This window comes from Cetorhinus maximus, chromosome 11 (genome assembly GCF_964194155.1).
Source record: "Cetorhinus maximus chromosome 11, sCetMax3.hap1.1, whole genome shotgun sequence".
Classification (NCBI taxonomy): Eukaryota; Metazoa; Chordata; class Chondrichthyes; order Lamniformes; family Cetorhinidae; genus Cetorhinus; species Cetorhinus maximus.
The window spans coordinates 61,589,542-61,608,288 of NC_135889.1; the positions used below are offsets into that span (position 1 = coordinate 61,589,542).

Consider the following 18,747-nt stretch of genomic DNA (forward strand, 5'->3'; position numbering starts at 1 on the left):
CTGGGCAAAGAACCTATGTTCACGTGTTGACATGTTCTGATGGGACCATCAGCAAGGGCTCCCACACAAGCATTTCTGGTGTACCACTGACGCACAGTAGCAGCAGTGTGTACCATCTACAAGATGCACTGCAGGAATTCACCAAGGCTCTTAGACAGCACCTTCCAAACCTATGACCACTACCATCTAGAAGGACGAGGGCAGCAGATAGATGGGGACACCACCACCGGTTCCCCTCCAAGCCACTCACCATCCTGACTTGGAAATATATCGCTGTTCTTCCACTGTTGCTGGGTCAAAATCCTGGAACTCCCTTCCTAACAGCACGGTGAGTGTACCTACACCACATGGACTGCAGTGGTTCAAGGCGGCAGCTCACCACCTATATACACACACCAAAAGATACTCCTTCCATCAATAAAACCTATGATGTACAAGGTATAATGCAGCATAAAAGTTTGTAATCTAAAATTATGGTCAGAAAACTGGAACAGAAAATCATTTATCTGACAAAAGTTTGTCTGAGATCATAATAACTCAAATCATTAAGCGGGTTGTGGAAAATGTTTGATGTGGCCATGTGTCTACACCTAAAAGTAATTCCTCATTTCTACATATCATGTCAGCACAAGCATGGAGATATTACAAATTGTTAAAAACTATATTCCTTTTAAAACGGACCCTGTCCAGCTGTTAACATGACTACCAAGAGAGTCAGGTGACCTTCTGCAACTTCAACAGACTAACAAGCTTCCGGAAAGTTCTGAATTGAATTATAATGAGCAGGGGTCTCCTCCTTGAATGGTGGTGCCTAAACAGCACTCCTCTGTAGCATTTCACACTTGCTATAGTCAAAACATATGCAAACATAGAGACAACAGATTCCTAGACTCTATGACTCCAGGTTTGTGATGTTATAAAGAAGTGTTATCAAGACCAATTATCCACAAGTGAAGTGCGAAAAACCACCATTTACCTTCTATTGAATATTAATGCCTTTTGACCATGCGACTGAAACTAATTCATTACCACTGAAAGACCACCATTTGCCTTCTATTGTGTATCAATGGCCGTTAATCACATGATTGAAACTGTTCTCTGATACTGAAGATCTTCTATTCCTAAACCCAGAAGAGACTTGGGCAGTCTGCAGACTAAATCAACAGTACCACAGCAGCAGAAAAGGCTGTGTCATCTTGCTTTTCAAGAACTGCAAGGCTTAAAAGTCTTTTAAAAAGCCTCCTCCAGTCTGTTTCTGAAAAGTTCAGAGTTCACCTGTAAAGAAATTAGACCTCTGGTTACAATAGCCACCAATGCCTATCTACATGACCTGCTGAACAGTCTTCCCTTCAAAGGAACCCTGTACTTAAATCTAGACTTGGCCCCATCTGAACTACAATTCCGGAGTGGAAAAGCTCCCTTCTTCACTGGACTCTCAGACATGTGAACTAACTATTCTGTTTGGTTTTAATATTTGTAGAAGAGCACTACCTTCTTTAATTGCATCTTTCTTGGGGGTGTGATGGGTGATTGACACAGCATTAGACTTTCCGGGGAGAATGAGGAATAAACAATCCTCCTTGTTTAAATCCTGGTGCTGCTGGTGGCTTTTAAATTGACTGCACACCAACAGGTTTTGGGAACATACACGTTGGCCAGGATTTTTCCTATGGTGGGCAGGCTGGGCAGGAGTGGGCAGGGGGTGGGCGCGGAGCCGATTGTAGGGCTGGAGGAAGCTAAAGGGATAGGGAGGGGTGAGGTTATTTAGGATTTAAACATGAAGGATGGGAATTTTAAATTCAAGTCTTTGGGGGAAATTGTCGAGGTGGGGACAGGACATGAGTGAGAAGGGCTTGAGACATGATGTCTTATAGCAGTTCTGGATGAGCTGAAGTTTATGCAGAGAATGTGAAGGATGGGCGATTGGCCAGGAGAGAATTGGAACAGTCGACTGGAAATGAGAAAGACATAGGTGAGAAATTCAGCAGCAGATGGACAGAAGTAGGGATAGAGGCAGAGATGGAAGTATGGAAGTATATATTCTTGTGATGAAGAGCACATGGAGTCTGAAGTTCAAATGTTGCAGAGTCTGACTCATCTTGTGACAGTCTCTGGGGAGGAAGATGGGAGCACGAGTACAACGTTTGAGGAGAATGCAGAAGACAGGATTCCTTCTTCCTAACTGGAACAAATCGCAATTGCTCTGCTAGGGGGCTAGTTTTAACCATCCCCACCCAGTGGGAAAGGAGCAGCAGTGGTGCCACCCATTTTACTTTCCCTTGATTGTCCTTTCTATTGACTTCAATAGCAAGGTAGCTGATCACTGACGAACTACTGTCCATCCAGAAAGGAGCAGTTAAAATTAACTCGTGCATCTTGGTGAGGCACTTTTGACAGCACTGAGACAGTGGAGAGTTAATGCTCTGCGTTAGTGTGCATGTGGAGGCTGACCTTGAAGAAGGGAGGTCAAGGATAGATCCTTGTGTGACTCCCAAGGTAATGGTATGGGTGAAGAAACATCATTGCTGGAGATGCTCTGGCTATAATTAGGTAAGTGTGGAACAATCTGAGAGAAATCTCACTTAGTTCATCAACAGAGGAAAGGCATTAGACAAAGTTGGTGTGGTCCACTGCGCCAAAGGTTGCAGAGAGGTCAAGGAGGAGAACAGGGATAATGCTCTACAATCTCCACATTTGATAAATGGCAATTTACAATACATACTAATGAAGATAATAGTACAAGACACACTCTTGAAACGATGCTGTTCCTTTCTGTAAAACGTAAACTGCCTGTTTAAGGGACTATGCGCCCCCAGAGATTTGTCAATTAATACAGAACCACTGAGCATAGGAGATTTCAGTATTAAAGATACATTTAATTGCTTTGATGTAAAGGAATTGGACTTGCTCTTTTCCTACATATATCAAATCACATTTATACTTCCATTCTACGCAGCGTATAATACAATTTGTAGAGGATCTTCAGGTAAATCAACCTCATCCATATGTTATCAGATATTAAGCATGAACTGTTGACCTGTTAAAAATGTACAAATTGAAGTCATAGATTGTTCTCCCAGAGCTTACAGATTCTGTAAGTAATGCAGCCTCACCCTTTACTGAATATCTTATCGACAAGGCGCAATTGCCTGCATGGTTTCTTGCTGGACATGTGTATAAGCTTCAAGTGTTTTGAAGGTTGTACTCTTCCAGAAGTATCCCTTTAATAGCCCTCGAAGGCTCATTAAATTGTTTCTGGCCAATTTTGAATTGAAGGAACAATAAAGGAACTCTGGTTTATATTAAAATTTCTATGCAGCTGGTCCCTCAGTTGTGGAACAATATTGGCCTACAATCTATAATAAAATGAGGATTTTCCATTAAGAGATAAGGATGCAGGAAGACCACTTTAAACCAGCAATCATAGGCAAGTCAATATTTACAAGATAAGCATATTATTTCATTTTCAGACTTTATGCCTATTGTAGGAATGCAAAAGGCCAATTCGGGTGCTGTGCCCTTACAGTTTCAGCTATTCCACATCCTTTATCATGCAGCAAAGCCAATGTACAATGCATCAAAGTTTCATTGCCCAATCATTTAATTTAGATCCAGCATACCCTATCTGCCCTTCCAGATTTTGGCTAAACTTAATCTAGGGTTGATGGGGGGGGTGGGTGGTTTTAACTTGAAAAAAACATTAGGAACATCAGTGTAATCTTTAACAAGTATACCTGCATCTCAAGGGGAATCACACTAAAAAAAATAAAAATAAATCCAGGCCTTACATTCACCTTCCTTAGTAATATGAAGTAAACTTTTCACCTCTCAAAAGTCTTTCCTTGTACTAGCCAAAAAGTCGGATGTGTTAACTTGCAGTGATGAATAAGTTTGGGACAACAAGAAAATCCAGCAGTTTTTGTGACCATTGTAGCCCACTAATTAAACTGTAGTAATTATGGTACCTTTAAGAATAATACTTAAAGAAGATTATATGATCTGTAGTAACCAATAAGAGAGAAGCAGGGGCTATCTCAGCAGTGTAGAGATGGAGTTGGAGTTGAAAGCACACATATAGTTGCTGCTAAGTGTATTGCAAATAACCTTAATGTTTCCACCCTAGAAGTGCCTGCAGATCAACTCTATCATTAATAGCACAACTCAGCCACTCTACAACAAACTGGTGACGAGGATAAAACAGGATTGAACAGAAGAAATCAAATTAGGATGAACAAATTAGGACTGTGCCTCATCAAGTGATTGTAAGCAGCAAGCTCTGTTAGAATTGAAGAAGTTATCCCCTCTCAAAATGTCACGATTTGGGAGAATTGATCCTTTTGAGCCAGCCACAGATGATTCCTCTCAATACATAGAGTGCCTCACATTCCTTTTTCAAGTAAACAAGGTTACAGGGGAAGAGAAGAGGTGAGCGATCCTCAAGTACTTGTGGGAGCAAAACCAATAGCTTGATTCGAAGTTTGACGGCATTCAGTGCCCAAGATTCGAAGAATTTCGATGAATTGGTGGACCTCGTGAAGGGTCACTTTCAACCCAAGCACTCAGTCACGATGCAGAAGTTCAGGTTTAATTCGCAAAAATGAGCCCTGGGTGAGACAATTGCATGCTACGTGGCAACTTTGAAGCAGCTAATGGGACATTGTGAGTTTAATACAACTCTGTACGACGTGGTGTGAAAGAGGACACTATTCAGAAAAGATTATTATCCAAAGGAAATCTGGATTTCGAGAAGGCTCTAGAGATAGCGCTGGCCATGGAAAGCGCAGTAAGAGATTCACAAGCAATATAGGGTATGCAAAATGACGCCATCCTCCATACCGGGTGGGAAAACTCAACCAAAAGTGGCGCAAAAAAGCTACACTCCTCCGGGAAGCGGGAAACAGCCCCCGCTAACCAAAGACTGAAGAAAAATAACTTAGCAACGAAATTGAAGAATAATTTTAATAGAGGTGGAAACAATCAGTCTTTTAGCGATTGGCAGTTTAAAAAAATCGAATGCTACTATTATCATAGAAATGGACATATGAGGAGGCAATGCAAGGAAAGATTCGGGATTAATCAAGGACAGTCAGCACGGTTTTGTTAAGAGGAGGTCATATCTGACCAATTTGATTGAATTTTTCGAAGCGGTGACCAGGTGTGTAGATGAGGGCAATGCTTTTGACGTAGTCTACTTGGACTTCAGCAAGGCTTTTGATAAGGTCCTGCATGGGAGACTGATAACGAAGGTAAGAGCCCATGGGATCCAAAGCAATTTGGCAAATTGGATCGAGAATTGGCTGAGTGTCAGGAATCAGAGGGTGATGGTCGAGGGGTGTTTTTGTGACTGGATGCCTGTGTCCAGTGGGGTCCCACAGGGATCGATGTTGGGTCCCTTGCTGTTTGTGGTATATATAAACGATTTAGACTTGAATGTAGGAGGGTTGATCAGTAAGTTTGCGGATGACATGAAAATTGGTGGGGTGGTAAATAGTGAGGAGCATAGCTTAGATTACAGGAGGATATCGACAGGCTGGTCAGATGGGCTGATCAGTGGCAAATGGAATTTAATCTGGTTAAATGTGAGGTGATGCACTTGGACAGGACAAACAAGTTATGGGAATACACGATGAATGGTAGGCCCCTGGGAAGTACCGAGGATCAAAGGGACCTTGGTGTACATGTCCACCGGTCCCTTAAGGTAGCAGGATAGGTAGATAAGATGGTTAAGAAGGCATATAGGATACTTGCCTTTATTAGCCAAGGCACAGAACACAAGAGCAGGGAGGTTATGTTGGAACTGTATAAAACACTGGTTAGGCCACAGCTGGAGTTTTGCATGCAGTTCTGGAATCCGCATTATAGGAAGGATGTGATCGCACTAGAGAGAGGGCAGAGGAGATTTACCAGGGTGTTGCCTGGGCTGGAGAGTTTTAGTTATGAGGAGAGATTGGATGGACAGGGGTTATTTTCCATGGAGCAGAGGAGATTGAGGGGGGACATGATTGAGGTGTATAAAATTATGAGGGGCTTAGATAGGGTAGACAGGAAGGAACTTTTCCTCTTGGTGGAGGGATCAATAACCAGAGGGCATAGATTTAAGGTAAGGGGCAGGAGGTTTAGAGGAGATGTGAAGGAGAATTTTTTCACCCAGAGGTTGGTGGGAATCTGGAACTCATTGCCTGAAAGGGTGGTAGAGGCAGAAACCCTCATAACATTTAAGAAGTATTTGGATGTGCACTTGCAATGCCATGGCATAGAAGGCTATGGGCCTAGTGCTGGAAAATGGGATTAGAATAGTTAGGTACTTGTTTGACTGGCGCAGACTCGATGGGCCGAAGGGCCTTTTTCTGCGCTGTAGACCTCTATGACTCTATTCAAGCAGGCTTGTAAACAAAAGAAGAAGCCCAATGAAATCTACAATGTAGAAGAGCCTGAAACAACAAATTCAGACATTTACTCGTTGTTTAATCTGAAAGTTGTGAAGACAGAATCAATATTTGTCACAGTGAAAGTAAATGGCGAACCTGTTAGAATGGAAGTGGACACAGGAGCTTCCACTACAGTAATTGGGGAACATCCCTTCAGATATTTGAATAATGGTGAACATCAAATTAAGTTTAGAAGAAACAGCCACCAAACTAAAAACGTATACAGGTGAAGACATTCAAGTAAAAGGCACAAGCAGAGTAACTGTCCATTATGGAAGCCAATCGGCAAAGCTACCTTGATGGTGGTAGCAGGTGAAGGGCCAAGCCTCCTGGGGCGAAACTGGTTAAAGGAGATTAAATTAGAATGGTCTGAAATTTTCCAGTTGAGAGCAAGTGGGCCACCAGAGCTCCTTAGAAAGTAAGCCACCATCTTCAAGGACCAACTGGGGAAAATCCAGGACCTGCAGGCCAAGATTTATGTGGATCCGGAAGCAACACCTCGCTTCATGAGGGTGAGACCGGTGCCATATGCCCTGCGAGAAAAAGTCGACATTGAACTGAACAGGCTAGAGAAACTGGGCGTTATACAACCTGTTCAGTTCTCAGAATGGGCGGCACCCATAGTCCCCGTCCTTAAGCCCGACCAAAATGTCTAAATTTGTGGAGACTACAAACTAACGCTTAATGAAGTAGCTAAGTTAGACAGGCAGCCCATTCCAAAAATTGAAGACCTGTATGCCAAGCTGGCAGGAGGGACAATGTGCACAAAGCTTGACATGAATCATGCTTATCAACAATTAGAGTTGGATACTGCCCCCAGGGAACTTGTCACAATTAACACCCACAAGGGTTGTACCAATATACACGATTGCGTTTCGGTGTCTCCTCCATTTGTGCCATCTTTCGGAGAACAATGGAAAGTTTACTGCAGAGACTGCCCCAGGTTGTAGTCTATTTAGACGATGTATTGGTGACAGGATTCACTGAAAAAGAGCATTTGGCAAACTTAGAAGTAGTCTTAAAACATTCTTTGCAAGCTGGAGTGCATTGAAAAAAAGAAAAGTGCGCCTTCCAAGCTGGGGAGGTAATCTATTTGGGTCACCGGGTAGAATCACAGGGCCTCCACCCGGTTGAGAGCTGTAAGAGAGGCACCTGCGCCAAAGAACACCTCAGAGCTGAAATCATTCCTCGGAACGATCGACTATTATGGGTGGTTCTTACCCAATTTGTCTATAGTGCTACCCCACCCTGCATTCTCTACTCAAAAAGAACTAACATTGGCCTTGGGAGGCACCCTAGAAAGCAGCTTTCATAAAGGTGAAACAATTGTTGCACTCATCCAATCTATTAGTTCATTACAACCAGATGAAAGAATTGGTGCTGACATGTGTCCCATCTCCCTACGGAGTGGAGACAGTGCTCTCTCATCGGATGGACGACGGCATGGAACGGCCAACAGGTTACGTATCAAGGACACTCACCACAGCAGAAAAGGGATACTCGCAGATAGAAAAAGAAACCCTGTCCATCATCTTTGTTGTCAAGAAATTTCATCAGTGCATACAAGGCCGTTAATTTACAATCGTTTCAGACCACAAACAATTGCTAGGATTGCTTGGTGAGGACAAGGCTATACCACCCGTAGCCTCAGCAAGAATACAACAATGGGCTTTAATCCTGGCAGCATATGAATACACTTTCGTAAATAGGCCTGGCAATCAAATCGCAAATGCCGATGCCCTTAGTCGTTTGTCTTTACAAGAAAATGATGAGCACATCGCAGTTCCACAGGAACTTGTTTTACTGTTAAATTTATTGGATTCCTCGCTGGTATGCGCTCGACTGATCAGAGACTGGACAAGTCGGGACCCAGTCCTATCTCAAGTACGAGAACAAGTGCTACATGGTTGGTCACAGCAGCCTGTATCTGATGAAATGAAACCGTACTTCAACAGGAGACATGAAATAACCAGTCAGGATGGGATCTTATTGTGGAGAGCACGAGTGATAGTTCCTCCAAAGGGAAGGGAGCCGCTTTTAATTGAACTACACAGTGCCCATCCAGGAATTTCCTGAATGAAGACCACAGCACGCAGCTACCTATGGTGGCGTGGGATGGATGGCGAAATAGAAAGTTTAGAAAAGCACTGTGTGCAATGTCAGTAACTGCAAAAGTTGCCAGTGACAGCTCCGTTACACCCATGGGAGTGGCCAGGTAGACCCTGGGTGCAGTTACACATTGTTCCCAGGAAAGGTCCAACGTAGTCAATGTTTCTGCTCATTGTCGATGCCCATTCAAAATGGTTGGGCATATATCAGGTTAAGTCACCAATGTCAGCCGCTGCAATTGAGAAGCTATGTCAGAGTTTTGCCATTCACGGACTACCAGAAGTAATCGTTTCCGATAACGGCACGGCATTTATGAGTGCTGAGTTTCAACAGTTTATCAGCCTCAATGGTATCACTTGTGAAAACTGCACCGTATCACCCTTCCTCAAATGGACTGGCTGAAAAGGTGGTTCAAATGTTCAAGGCAGGCATGAAAAAGCTAACTGGCGATTCCTTGGCAACTAAGCTAGCACGCTTTCTTTTTTCATTACAGGACTAACCTTCATACAACTACAAGTGTCACACCTGCGGAGTTATTGTTGAAACACCGTCTCAGGACGAGATTGAGCTTAATAATGCCAAATTTAGAGGGGAAGGTGGAAAGAAGTCAGGGAAGCCAGAAAACTAGATATGACTGGCATAGTCGAGAGAGGAAATTTACAGTGGGAGAGCCGTTATAGGTGAAAAACTTCGGTGAAGGACCAAAGTGGTTACCAGGTGAAACAAGTGCAATGACTGGACCTCTATCTTACCACATGGAGGGGGAAGGCTGGATCATCAGTTAACATGTGGGGCATTTAAGGAAGAGAGGGACAAATCACCAAGATTTGGTTTCACCAGTGATCATGACTGGATCTGCGTTTCCTGTTGAGGATACTCAACCTAGGACTGACATGTCTGATGTTCCTGTAAGAGTTGAGGATACAGAACTGCAAGTGCCCACCAAAGCACCTGATGTTCAAGCAATTCTGGAAAAAGAGGTTCCTGACAAAGAATCTGAAGTTGTGGAGCTGTGACGTTCCACACATGTCCAAGGAGCCTAATGCCTTTTTTAAGGTGCTACTCATGATGCCTAAAATACGAGTCTCGGAAATTTAGGAGTGGGAACAACATCTGTGCAGAATAGGTGTAAGCTGTTCAACTGCTAAATCAGAATATTTGGCGCCCATTTTACAACTGACAAATGGATTATTTGTCTGACAGTGATCTTCTTCCTTGCCTTTTCCTTTGTACTAATTTTTCCTCTTTTGCTAATCTCTCTACCTAATGACCAAGCTAGAAAGGTACAGTGCTGGCCAATAGACCAGATGGAGACTCAATAATGGGGCTTCAACAAATTTATCAATTATTTTCAAAGCTGCATATAAAGAATGCACTGATCTCCAGGCACTAAGAAGAGGGGCAGTACAGAGGTTCAGAGTTTGTTGCAGTGTGATCAGGAACTTTGTTAACATTTATTATTGTAATATTAAACTCAACTCTATTATTTCAGATGATGCTATTACATGTTTTCCAATATCAGTTGCTGACAAACAAACAAACAAAACAAAATCAATCTGCTATCTATATTGACCAAACTAGCAGCACCAGCATCATCTGAGACTCAGACCAAAGTAAAAATAACATGTAATCACATTTCCTCATTTAAGATTGTAGGTTTTTAAACTAAGTAAAGTAATTCGGAGACGCAAGTTCATTTAGTTTTGGGTTCTCGTGTACAAAGCAAATCTTAAATGTGCATCTTATTCATTAGCATGTTGGACGATAATGTGTTTTTGTGAAAACATTAATTTACTTTTTGTAAAAACAGTTTTTTAAATCCATTTACGGGATGTGGGCTTTGCTGGCTGGGCCAGCATTTATTGCCCATCCCTAATTTCCCATGAGTAGGTGGTGGTGAGCTACCTCCTTGAACCACTGCACTCACTGTAGTGTAGGTACATCCATATTGATGTTAGGCAGGGAGTTCCAGGATTTTGTCCTAGTGACAGTGAAGGAATGGCGTTATATTTCTAAGTCAGAATGGTGAGTGGCTTGAAGGGGAACTTCCAGTTAGTGGTGTTCCCATGTATTTGTTGCCCTCGTCCTTCAAGATGGTAGCAGTAGTGGGTTTGGAAGGTGCTGTCTAAGGAGCCTTAGTGAGTTTCTGTAGTGCATCTTGTAGAAGGTACACACAGTTGCTACTGTGCATTGGTGGCGGAGGGAGTGAATATTTGTAGATGGGGTGCTAATCAAGTGGGCTGGATGGTGTCAATCTTCTTGAGTGTTGTCGGAGCTGCACTCATCCAGGCAAGTAGAGAGTATTCCATCACATTCCTGACTTGTGCCTTGCCGATGGGGGACAGGGTTTGGGAAGTCAAGAGATGAGTTACTCACCACAGGATTCCTAGCTTCTGACCTGCTCTTGCAGCCACAGTATTTATGTGGCTAGTCCAGTTCAGTTTCTGGTCAATGATAACCCCCAGGATGTTGACAGTGAGGGATTCAGCAATGGTAATGTTATTGAATGTTCAAGGGCGATGGTTAGATTCTCTCTTGTTGGAGATGGTCATTGCCTGGAACTTGTGTGGTGTAATGTTACTTACTATTTGTCAACCCAAGCCTGGATATTGTCCAGGTCTTGCTGCATTTGGACATGGACTGCCTCAATGTCTGAGTCACGAATGGTGCTGAACATTGTGCAATAATCAGCGAACATCCCCACTTCTGACCTTATGATGGAAGGAAGGTCATTGAAGAAGCAGCTGAAGATGGTTGGGCCGAGGATACTACCCTGAGGAACTCCTGCAGTGATGTCCTGGAGCTGAGATGATTGACTTGCAACAACCACAACCATCTTCCTTTGTGCTAGGTATGACTCCAACCAGTGGAGAGTTTTCCCCCAATTCCCATTGACTTCAGTTTTGCTAGGGCTCCTTGATGCCACACTCTGTCAAATGCTGCCTTGATGTCAAGGGAAGTCAGTCTCACCTCACCTCTGAAGTTCAGCTCTTTTGTCCATGTTTGAACCAAGGCTGTAATGAGGTCAGAAGCTGAGTGGCCCTGGCAGAACCCAAACTGAGGGCCAGTGAGCAGGCTATTGCTAAGCAAGTGCCACTTGATAGCACTGTTGATGACCCCTTCCATCACTTTACTGATGATCGAGAGTAGACTGATGGGGCCATAATTGGCTGGGTTGGATTTGTCCTGCTTTTTGTGTACAGGATGTACCTGGACAATTTTCCATATTGCCAGGTAGATGCCAATGTTATAGCGGTACTGGAGCAGCTTGGCTAGGGGTGTGCTGGAATATTGCCAGGGCCATAGCCTCTGCAGTATCCAGTGCCTTCAGCCATTTCTTGATATCACGCGGAGTGAATCAAATTGGCTGAAAACTGCACCTGTGATACTGGGAACCTCTGGAGGAGGCCAAGATGGATCATCCACTCAACATTTATGGCTGAAGATTGTTGTGAATGTTTCAGCCTTGTCTTTTGCACAGATGTGCTGGGCTCCTCCACCATTGAGGATGGGGATATTTGTGGAGCCTTCTCCTCCAGTGAATTGTTTAATTGTCCACCATTATTCACGACTGGATGTGGCAGGACTGCAGAAGTTAGATCTGATCCATTGGTTGTGGAATCACTTAGCTCTATCACTTGCTGCTTATGCTGTTTGACATGCAAGTAATCCTGTGTTGTAGCTTCACCAGGTTGACACCTCAATTTTAGGAATGCCAGGTGCTGTTCCTGGAATGCCCTCCTGTACTCTTCACTGAACCAGGGTTGATTCCCCTGGCTTGGTGGTAATGGTAGAGTGGGGGATATGCCGGGCTATGAGCTTACATATTGTGACTGAGTACAATTCTGCTGCTGATGGCTTACAGCGCCTCATGGTTGCCCAGTTGAGTAGCTAGATCTGTTCAAAATCTATCCCATTTAGCACGATGGTAGTGCCACAAAACATGATGGAGAGTATCCTCAATGTGAAGACGGGATTTTGTCTCCACAAGGACTGTGCGGTGGTCACTCCTACCAATACTGTCATGGACAAATGCATCTGCGGCAAACAGGTTGGTGAAGATGTGGTCAAGTACGTTTTTCCCTCTTGTTGGTTCCCTCACCACCTGGCACAGACCCAGTTCAGCCGCTATGTTCTTTAGGACTCAGCCAGCTTGGTCAATAGTGGTGCTACCAAGCCACTCTTGGTGATTGACACTGAAGTCCCTCACCAGAGTACATTCTGCACCCTTGTCACCCTCAGTGCTTCCTCCAAGTGGTATTCAACATGGAGGAATACTGATGTGCAAATACATGAAATAAAAATGTCAACCACATGCACCAAAATATGAAATAGCAGAAATATATAGGGAGGATTTACATACCAGAGAATCAAATTGTTCCCTTGGACAGACAAACAAGCGTCCATTTACATTTGGTATTGTAAAAACTGAAACTTCATTTGGCTTCAGCACCACTTTTTCTGAAATAAATGGGAAAAAATAAAAGTGAAATTCAGTGAATTCATTCCTAACTGCGTATTACAATCCTGCTTTGATTTAGAAATAGCCAGGTGCCACAGATATTGATGTTCTAACACATTTGCCGCAGACCTTTAGAATAAGGATCGATTGTTCTCAACTGCCTTATAGTATGTTCCTGCACTTTGTTGCTCCCACCCTAGTGTAAGGTGGTAACAGAGAAAACAACTCCTCCATAAATTGGGGGAATAAAATTGATTGGATAAATTATCCAATCGGTATCATGCACTTCCTTGCAATCTGCTTGACAGCAGAATTGGCAGAGCCCTGACAAAAAGCTGCCTACCTGTCCTTTTGACTAAGTTGTATACCAAAGAGGGGCCTAAGAGAGGCAAAAATAAATCCTTAAGGTGTGACAATATTGACAACTATTGAAAGGTGATTTGTATGAAGATTGCATCCCTATTAGCAACAGTATTATGTAGTGCAAGGTTTTATATTAAGATTGTCTGCCTAAAAGAATCACATCATTATTTAGTAGACTAGCTGAAAGTTTAATTACTGGACCATTCCCATCCCCGGTAACCCTTTAAGCACATGAGCAGCAATTGTGCATTAGATATACGGCAAAAGTAAACTGTTCCTTTTATTCAATAAATAAATAAGAACACACAAGAACACAAAAATTAGGAGGAGTAGGCCATTCGGCCTCTCGAGCCTGCTCCACTATTCGATAAAATCATGGTTGATCTGATTGTGGCCTCAACTCTACTTCCCTGTCTGCCCCTCATACCCCTTGACTCCTTTGTTGATCAAAAATATATCAAACTCAGCCTTGAACATATTCAATGACCCAACCTCCACTGCTTGTTGGAGAAGAGACTAACGAGCCTCAGAAAAAAATAACTCTCTTTATCTCAGTCTTAAATGGGAGACCCCCAATTTTTAAATTGCCCCTTATTCTAGACTCCCCCACAAGGGGAAACATCATCCCAGCATCCACCCTGTCAAGTCCCCTCAGGATCTTATATGTTTCAATAAGACCACCTCTCATTCTAACTACCAATGGGTATAAGCCCAACTAGTTCAACCTTTCCTCATAACATAACCCCTTCATCACAGGAATTAATCACATGAACCTTCTCTGAACTGCTTCTAATGCAATTATATCCTAAGTAAGGAGGCCAAAATTGTACACAGTACTCCAGATGTGGTCTCACTAAGGGCTGTACAACTGTAGCAACACTGCCCTACTTTTACATTCCATCCCCTTTGCAATAAACATCAACATTTAATTTGCCTTCCTAGTCATTTGCTGTACCTGCATTGCAATACGTATGAGGACACCCAGACCCCTCTGTGCCTCAGGGTTCTGCAATCGCTCACTATTTAAATAATATACTGCTTTTCTATTCTTCCTGCCAAAGTGGACAAGTTCACATTTACCCACGCTGTACTCCATCTGCCAAATTTTTGCCCACTCACTTAACCTATCTAAATCTCTCTGTAGACTCTATGCCCCCTGTCCTCTCAGCAACTTATTTTCCTACTTATCTTTGTGTCATCCGCAAATTTAGCAACCATACTTTCAGTCCCTCAGTCCCTTCATCCAAGTCATTGGTATCAATTCTAAATTGTTGAAACCCCAGCACTGACCCCTGTGACACTCCACTAGTAACAGCTTGCCAACCAGATGACCCATTTATCCCTACTCTCTGCTTCCTGTTCGTAAATCAATCATCTATCCATGCTAATATTTAATCTCTCTACAACATGAGCTTCATCATTACAAAATTTAACAGAACTGCCCTCAGATCAATTCAAATAAACATTATGACCTAGATGCCACCAGTCCAGAAAAGACAGTAAAACTTGAATTACACTCAAGGATTTTTATGGGAGTCAAAGTTTTACTTTTGCAACCAAAATACGATTAAGCGTAAGTTAATTTTTCAAAGAATCTGGGTCCTTAATCCAGTAGGATAAATGTTATTTAGTAGCTATTTGGATTTATCATCCATGTAGCTCACATTTTCAGAGAACATCTAATTCATTAGAATGGAAAATATGCGTTTTACCTGCATGTGCTAGGAACTTAAGCTACATAGGTGAAAAGTTTAAAAACTCACTAGGTCATGCACAGTTTATTTAAGTTAATTCCTATTATTCAATGAGAGCTCATCTCCGTTAAGGCAACTGATCAATGTTTCCTTACTGTACGAAGCCAGTGCTAACAGCAAAAATATTCTAACTCATCGTCATTTTCAATTTTTTTGTCATTCACACTACAAGATTTTTTTTGTTGGGGAAAATGAAAAATTTACCAACTTGAAACATAATTCCCCTTACTAACCATTAGAGTCACCCAGTACTGATTTTGCTAAACCAGCACTATTGGCCAGCTAAGGAACCAGATACAGAAAGAAAGAAAAATCAATTAAATGAGAAAAGCTAACTATTAGGCTCAGCAGAGACATCTGGAAATATAAAGATCAGATCATATTGAACAGAGTAAAAGAACTGTTTGGAGAAATGTCCTTGTGCACTGTGGCTTGCCATAGTCATGTGACCTCTAATGTCACCTTTTGTAGTTAAGGGTTTACGGCAGTAGCCATTTAACCCTCCACATGGAACATGGTGTCAGGAGTCTGAAATTGAGTGGAGCTTCATAGCTGGAAGTGAGCCTGCTGCTGTAAGAAACAGCAGAGAATAATTAAAACTTCAGTTTGCAACTTTGTACGGGACATTTATGGATGGGTGAATCAGTATGGCTTTGAATATTCCAGTAACTGCTTCTGTGGATTTGAAAGGGGATTCGAGACTGAATTAGAAATTCTTCCAGTCTCAATGGCAGAATCATGAGATTGCCATAGAGTTAAACAAGAAACCTGAACAATAAGAGTAGCAATTCTAATATCAGTGCTGGGGAAACAGTGTTACAAGTTGTATTTCACCCAAGACCTCGCTAAGGAGCAGAAAAAACAGTCTTGTGAAATTTGAGGCCTTGAAGACTCATTTTGAGCCCTCTACTAATGTTATTTATGAACACTGCGTGTTTAAAAACAAGAACTCAAGAACAGGGAAAATATTGATCGGTATGTGACTGCATTGAAATGTCCAGCTGAACTTTGAGTTTGAGCAACTGAAGGATGATCTCAGAGATAGGCTTGTCTAGGGATCAGAAATCCCACCATGAGAGCACGTTTGCTGAGAGAAGAGAAACTTACTCTCAAGAAATCTATCGACATGTGCAGAAGCTCGCAGGTGGTTAATCCATCAGATGAAGAGTATTGATGGGAGAACTGATGAGACTTTGCACTATGCTGAGAGGAAGTCCAGGTTTACCAAGCACAAGACAATGGAGAAAAGGAAGAACTATTTACAGAAGGGTCAGCAGAAAGATCAAAGCCAGAGTACCGGATGTAAATATTGCCGGAGGCATCACACAACAAAAAAAGGATGCCCAGCGCGAGGAAAGCGGTGCTCTAACTGCAGGAAGCTGAGTCGCTTTGCATGCAAGTGTTGTGCTGGAAAGATGAAAAGCAATTCTTTAAAGATGGTTACTGGAGGGGTGTTAGAAGATGATTCTGATGAATCACTATACACCCTAGAACAGATTTACACTGTCAAGTCTCGAGGTAAAAAATGGTTTGTGACCAATGGAATGATGCTGCGGAAGGAGAGCATTACGTTACTGTGAAGTGTCAGATAGACACTGGTGCTACGTGCAACATCATGAGCTTTGCAGATCTTTGTGAGTTTGCTCAAGATGGTGACCCAAAAATGAAGCCGAAGGTAAAGTTGAGGCCATTTGATGGCACAATGCCTCCCCCAAGAGGACAAACTAAGCTGATTTCCAAAAACAACGGAAAGAAATAAGATCTTCAGTTCCAGATGGGAGGCACTAAGCAAAATCCCCTCATCTCAGCTGAAACAAGTCAAAAACTTGGACTGGTAACCCTCCATGTACTAGATGAGATTTGCACTGTTTCACATGGCACCAAGCCATTGACTGCTGAACAGATCCTTACAAATTACAAAGACATTTTCACAAATCGTGGATGACTTCCTGGAGAGTATCATCTTGAAGTAGATGAGTTTGTGAGACCAGCTCTGCATCTTCTGAAGAGATTTCCAGCTGCTCTCAAGTCCAGCCTAAAAGAGACAAGATAGAAGAGCTTGAAAATATGGGAATAATCAAAAAAGTGACAACTCCAACAGACTGGATTAGCAGCATGTTGGCAGTCAAAGCAACTGGAAAGCTGAGTGTGTGTATAGATCCAGAGGGCCTCAATAAAGCTTTGAAGAGATCTCACAATCCCATGCCACCCATTGAAGAAATTTTGCCACAACTTGCTAAGGCTTTACCACCCTCGATGTGAAAGATGGATACTGCCAAGTGAAGCTGAATGAAAGCAGCAGTTTCCTGGCTATGTTCTGGATGCCATTTGGGAGGTACAGATGTTTGCGCATGCTATTTGGCATTTCCTCTGCTCTGGAAGAGTATCAAATCAGACAGCATGAGATCGTCAATGATTTTCCAGGAGTGGAAACAATTGTGGATGATCTGCTAGTCTATGGATGTGGCGATACGATGGAAGAAGCCATCGCAGGCCATGATCAGAATCTAGTGGGACTGCTAGAGAGAGCTCGCCAGATGAACCTGAAGCTGAACAAGTAAAAACAGCAACTGAAGATGACTAGAGTCAAGTTCATAGGTCATGTACTAACAGCAAAAGGACTTCACCCTGATCCTGATAAGAGGTGGGCTATAGAAGAGAAGCAGCAACCAACTGATTCAATGGTATGTAGGATTTGTGAACTACCTTGCCAAGTTCTTGCCCAAGTTATCATTAGTGTATGAATCTCTGCACAAGTTCACTGCAAGGATGTTCAATGGTATTGGGGCACAGAACAAGAAGCAGTTCTCACTCATATCAAAAAACTAGTGACAACAACGTCAGTGCTGAGGTACTATGATGTCAATGATGAAGTCACTCTGCAGTGTGATGCCAGTGAAACATGACTTGGAGCAACCCTCATGCAGCAAGGACAACCAGTTGCGTTTGCATCCATTAACACAAACTGAACAATGCTACTCACAGATTGATTGTACGTGTCTGGCTATTGTCTTTGCTTGTGAACATTTTAATCAGTATTTGGATTGGAGAGAGAAGGTGATGGTAGAGTCTGACCTCAACTACTTCAAAGCATCTTTCTCAAACCGCCTCTCTCTGCTCTGAAGCGTCTGCAAAAGGATGTTACTTTGTTTACAGAGATATTATTTGGAAGTGAAGTACAAGCAAAAGAAGCAAATGTACATCCCGGACATGCTGTTGAGAGTCGCACTCCTTTTGAAGAAAGCTGCTGATGCTAGTACGGAGTGCGAAATCTTCCATGCTCTGGAAGTCACCAACCCAGCAGAGACATTGAATCTAACAGATAAGCATCTTGCTCAGATAAAGCAAGTTACATAACAAGATGCAACTCTCCTGGTGCTGCAGGAAACAGTGATGAAAGGATGGCCTGAAACCATCAAGGACACACCTGTTGCTATAAGAGAGTATTGGGCAGACAGAGATGAAGTGATTGCCCAAGATGGCATCTTGTACAAAGGAACTAGAGTCATCACTGCTAAGGAGATGATAAAAGAGACGCTGAAACATGCAAGCCATCAAGGAATCATTAAACTGAAGACATGTGACTTTTCAGAAAAGGCAGTTTGCTCACAGCCCAAAGTGAATTTACAGC

The 18,747-nt window shown here is 42.7% G+C and overlaps 1 protein-coding gene across 6 annotated transcripts in view; it reads right to left on the bottom strand.

Moving 5' to 3' along the window:
• The window catches only part of rapgef4a (Rap guanine nucleotide exchange factor 4a), a 346,899-nt gene that overhangs the window by 40,182 nt on the left and 287,970 nt on the right, over positions 1 to 18,747 (bottom strand). For all 6 annotated transcript variants that reach the window (XM_078552090.1, XM_078552089.1, XM_078552088.1 and 3 more), the window contains one exon: positions 12,901 to 12,998. In XM_078552090.1, the coding sequence (XP_078408216.1) occupies positions 12,901 to 12,998 (98 nt within the window). The remainder of the gene's footprint in view (positions 1 to 12,900; positions 12,999 to 18,747) is intronic.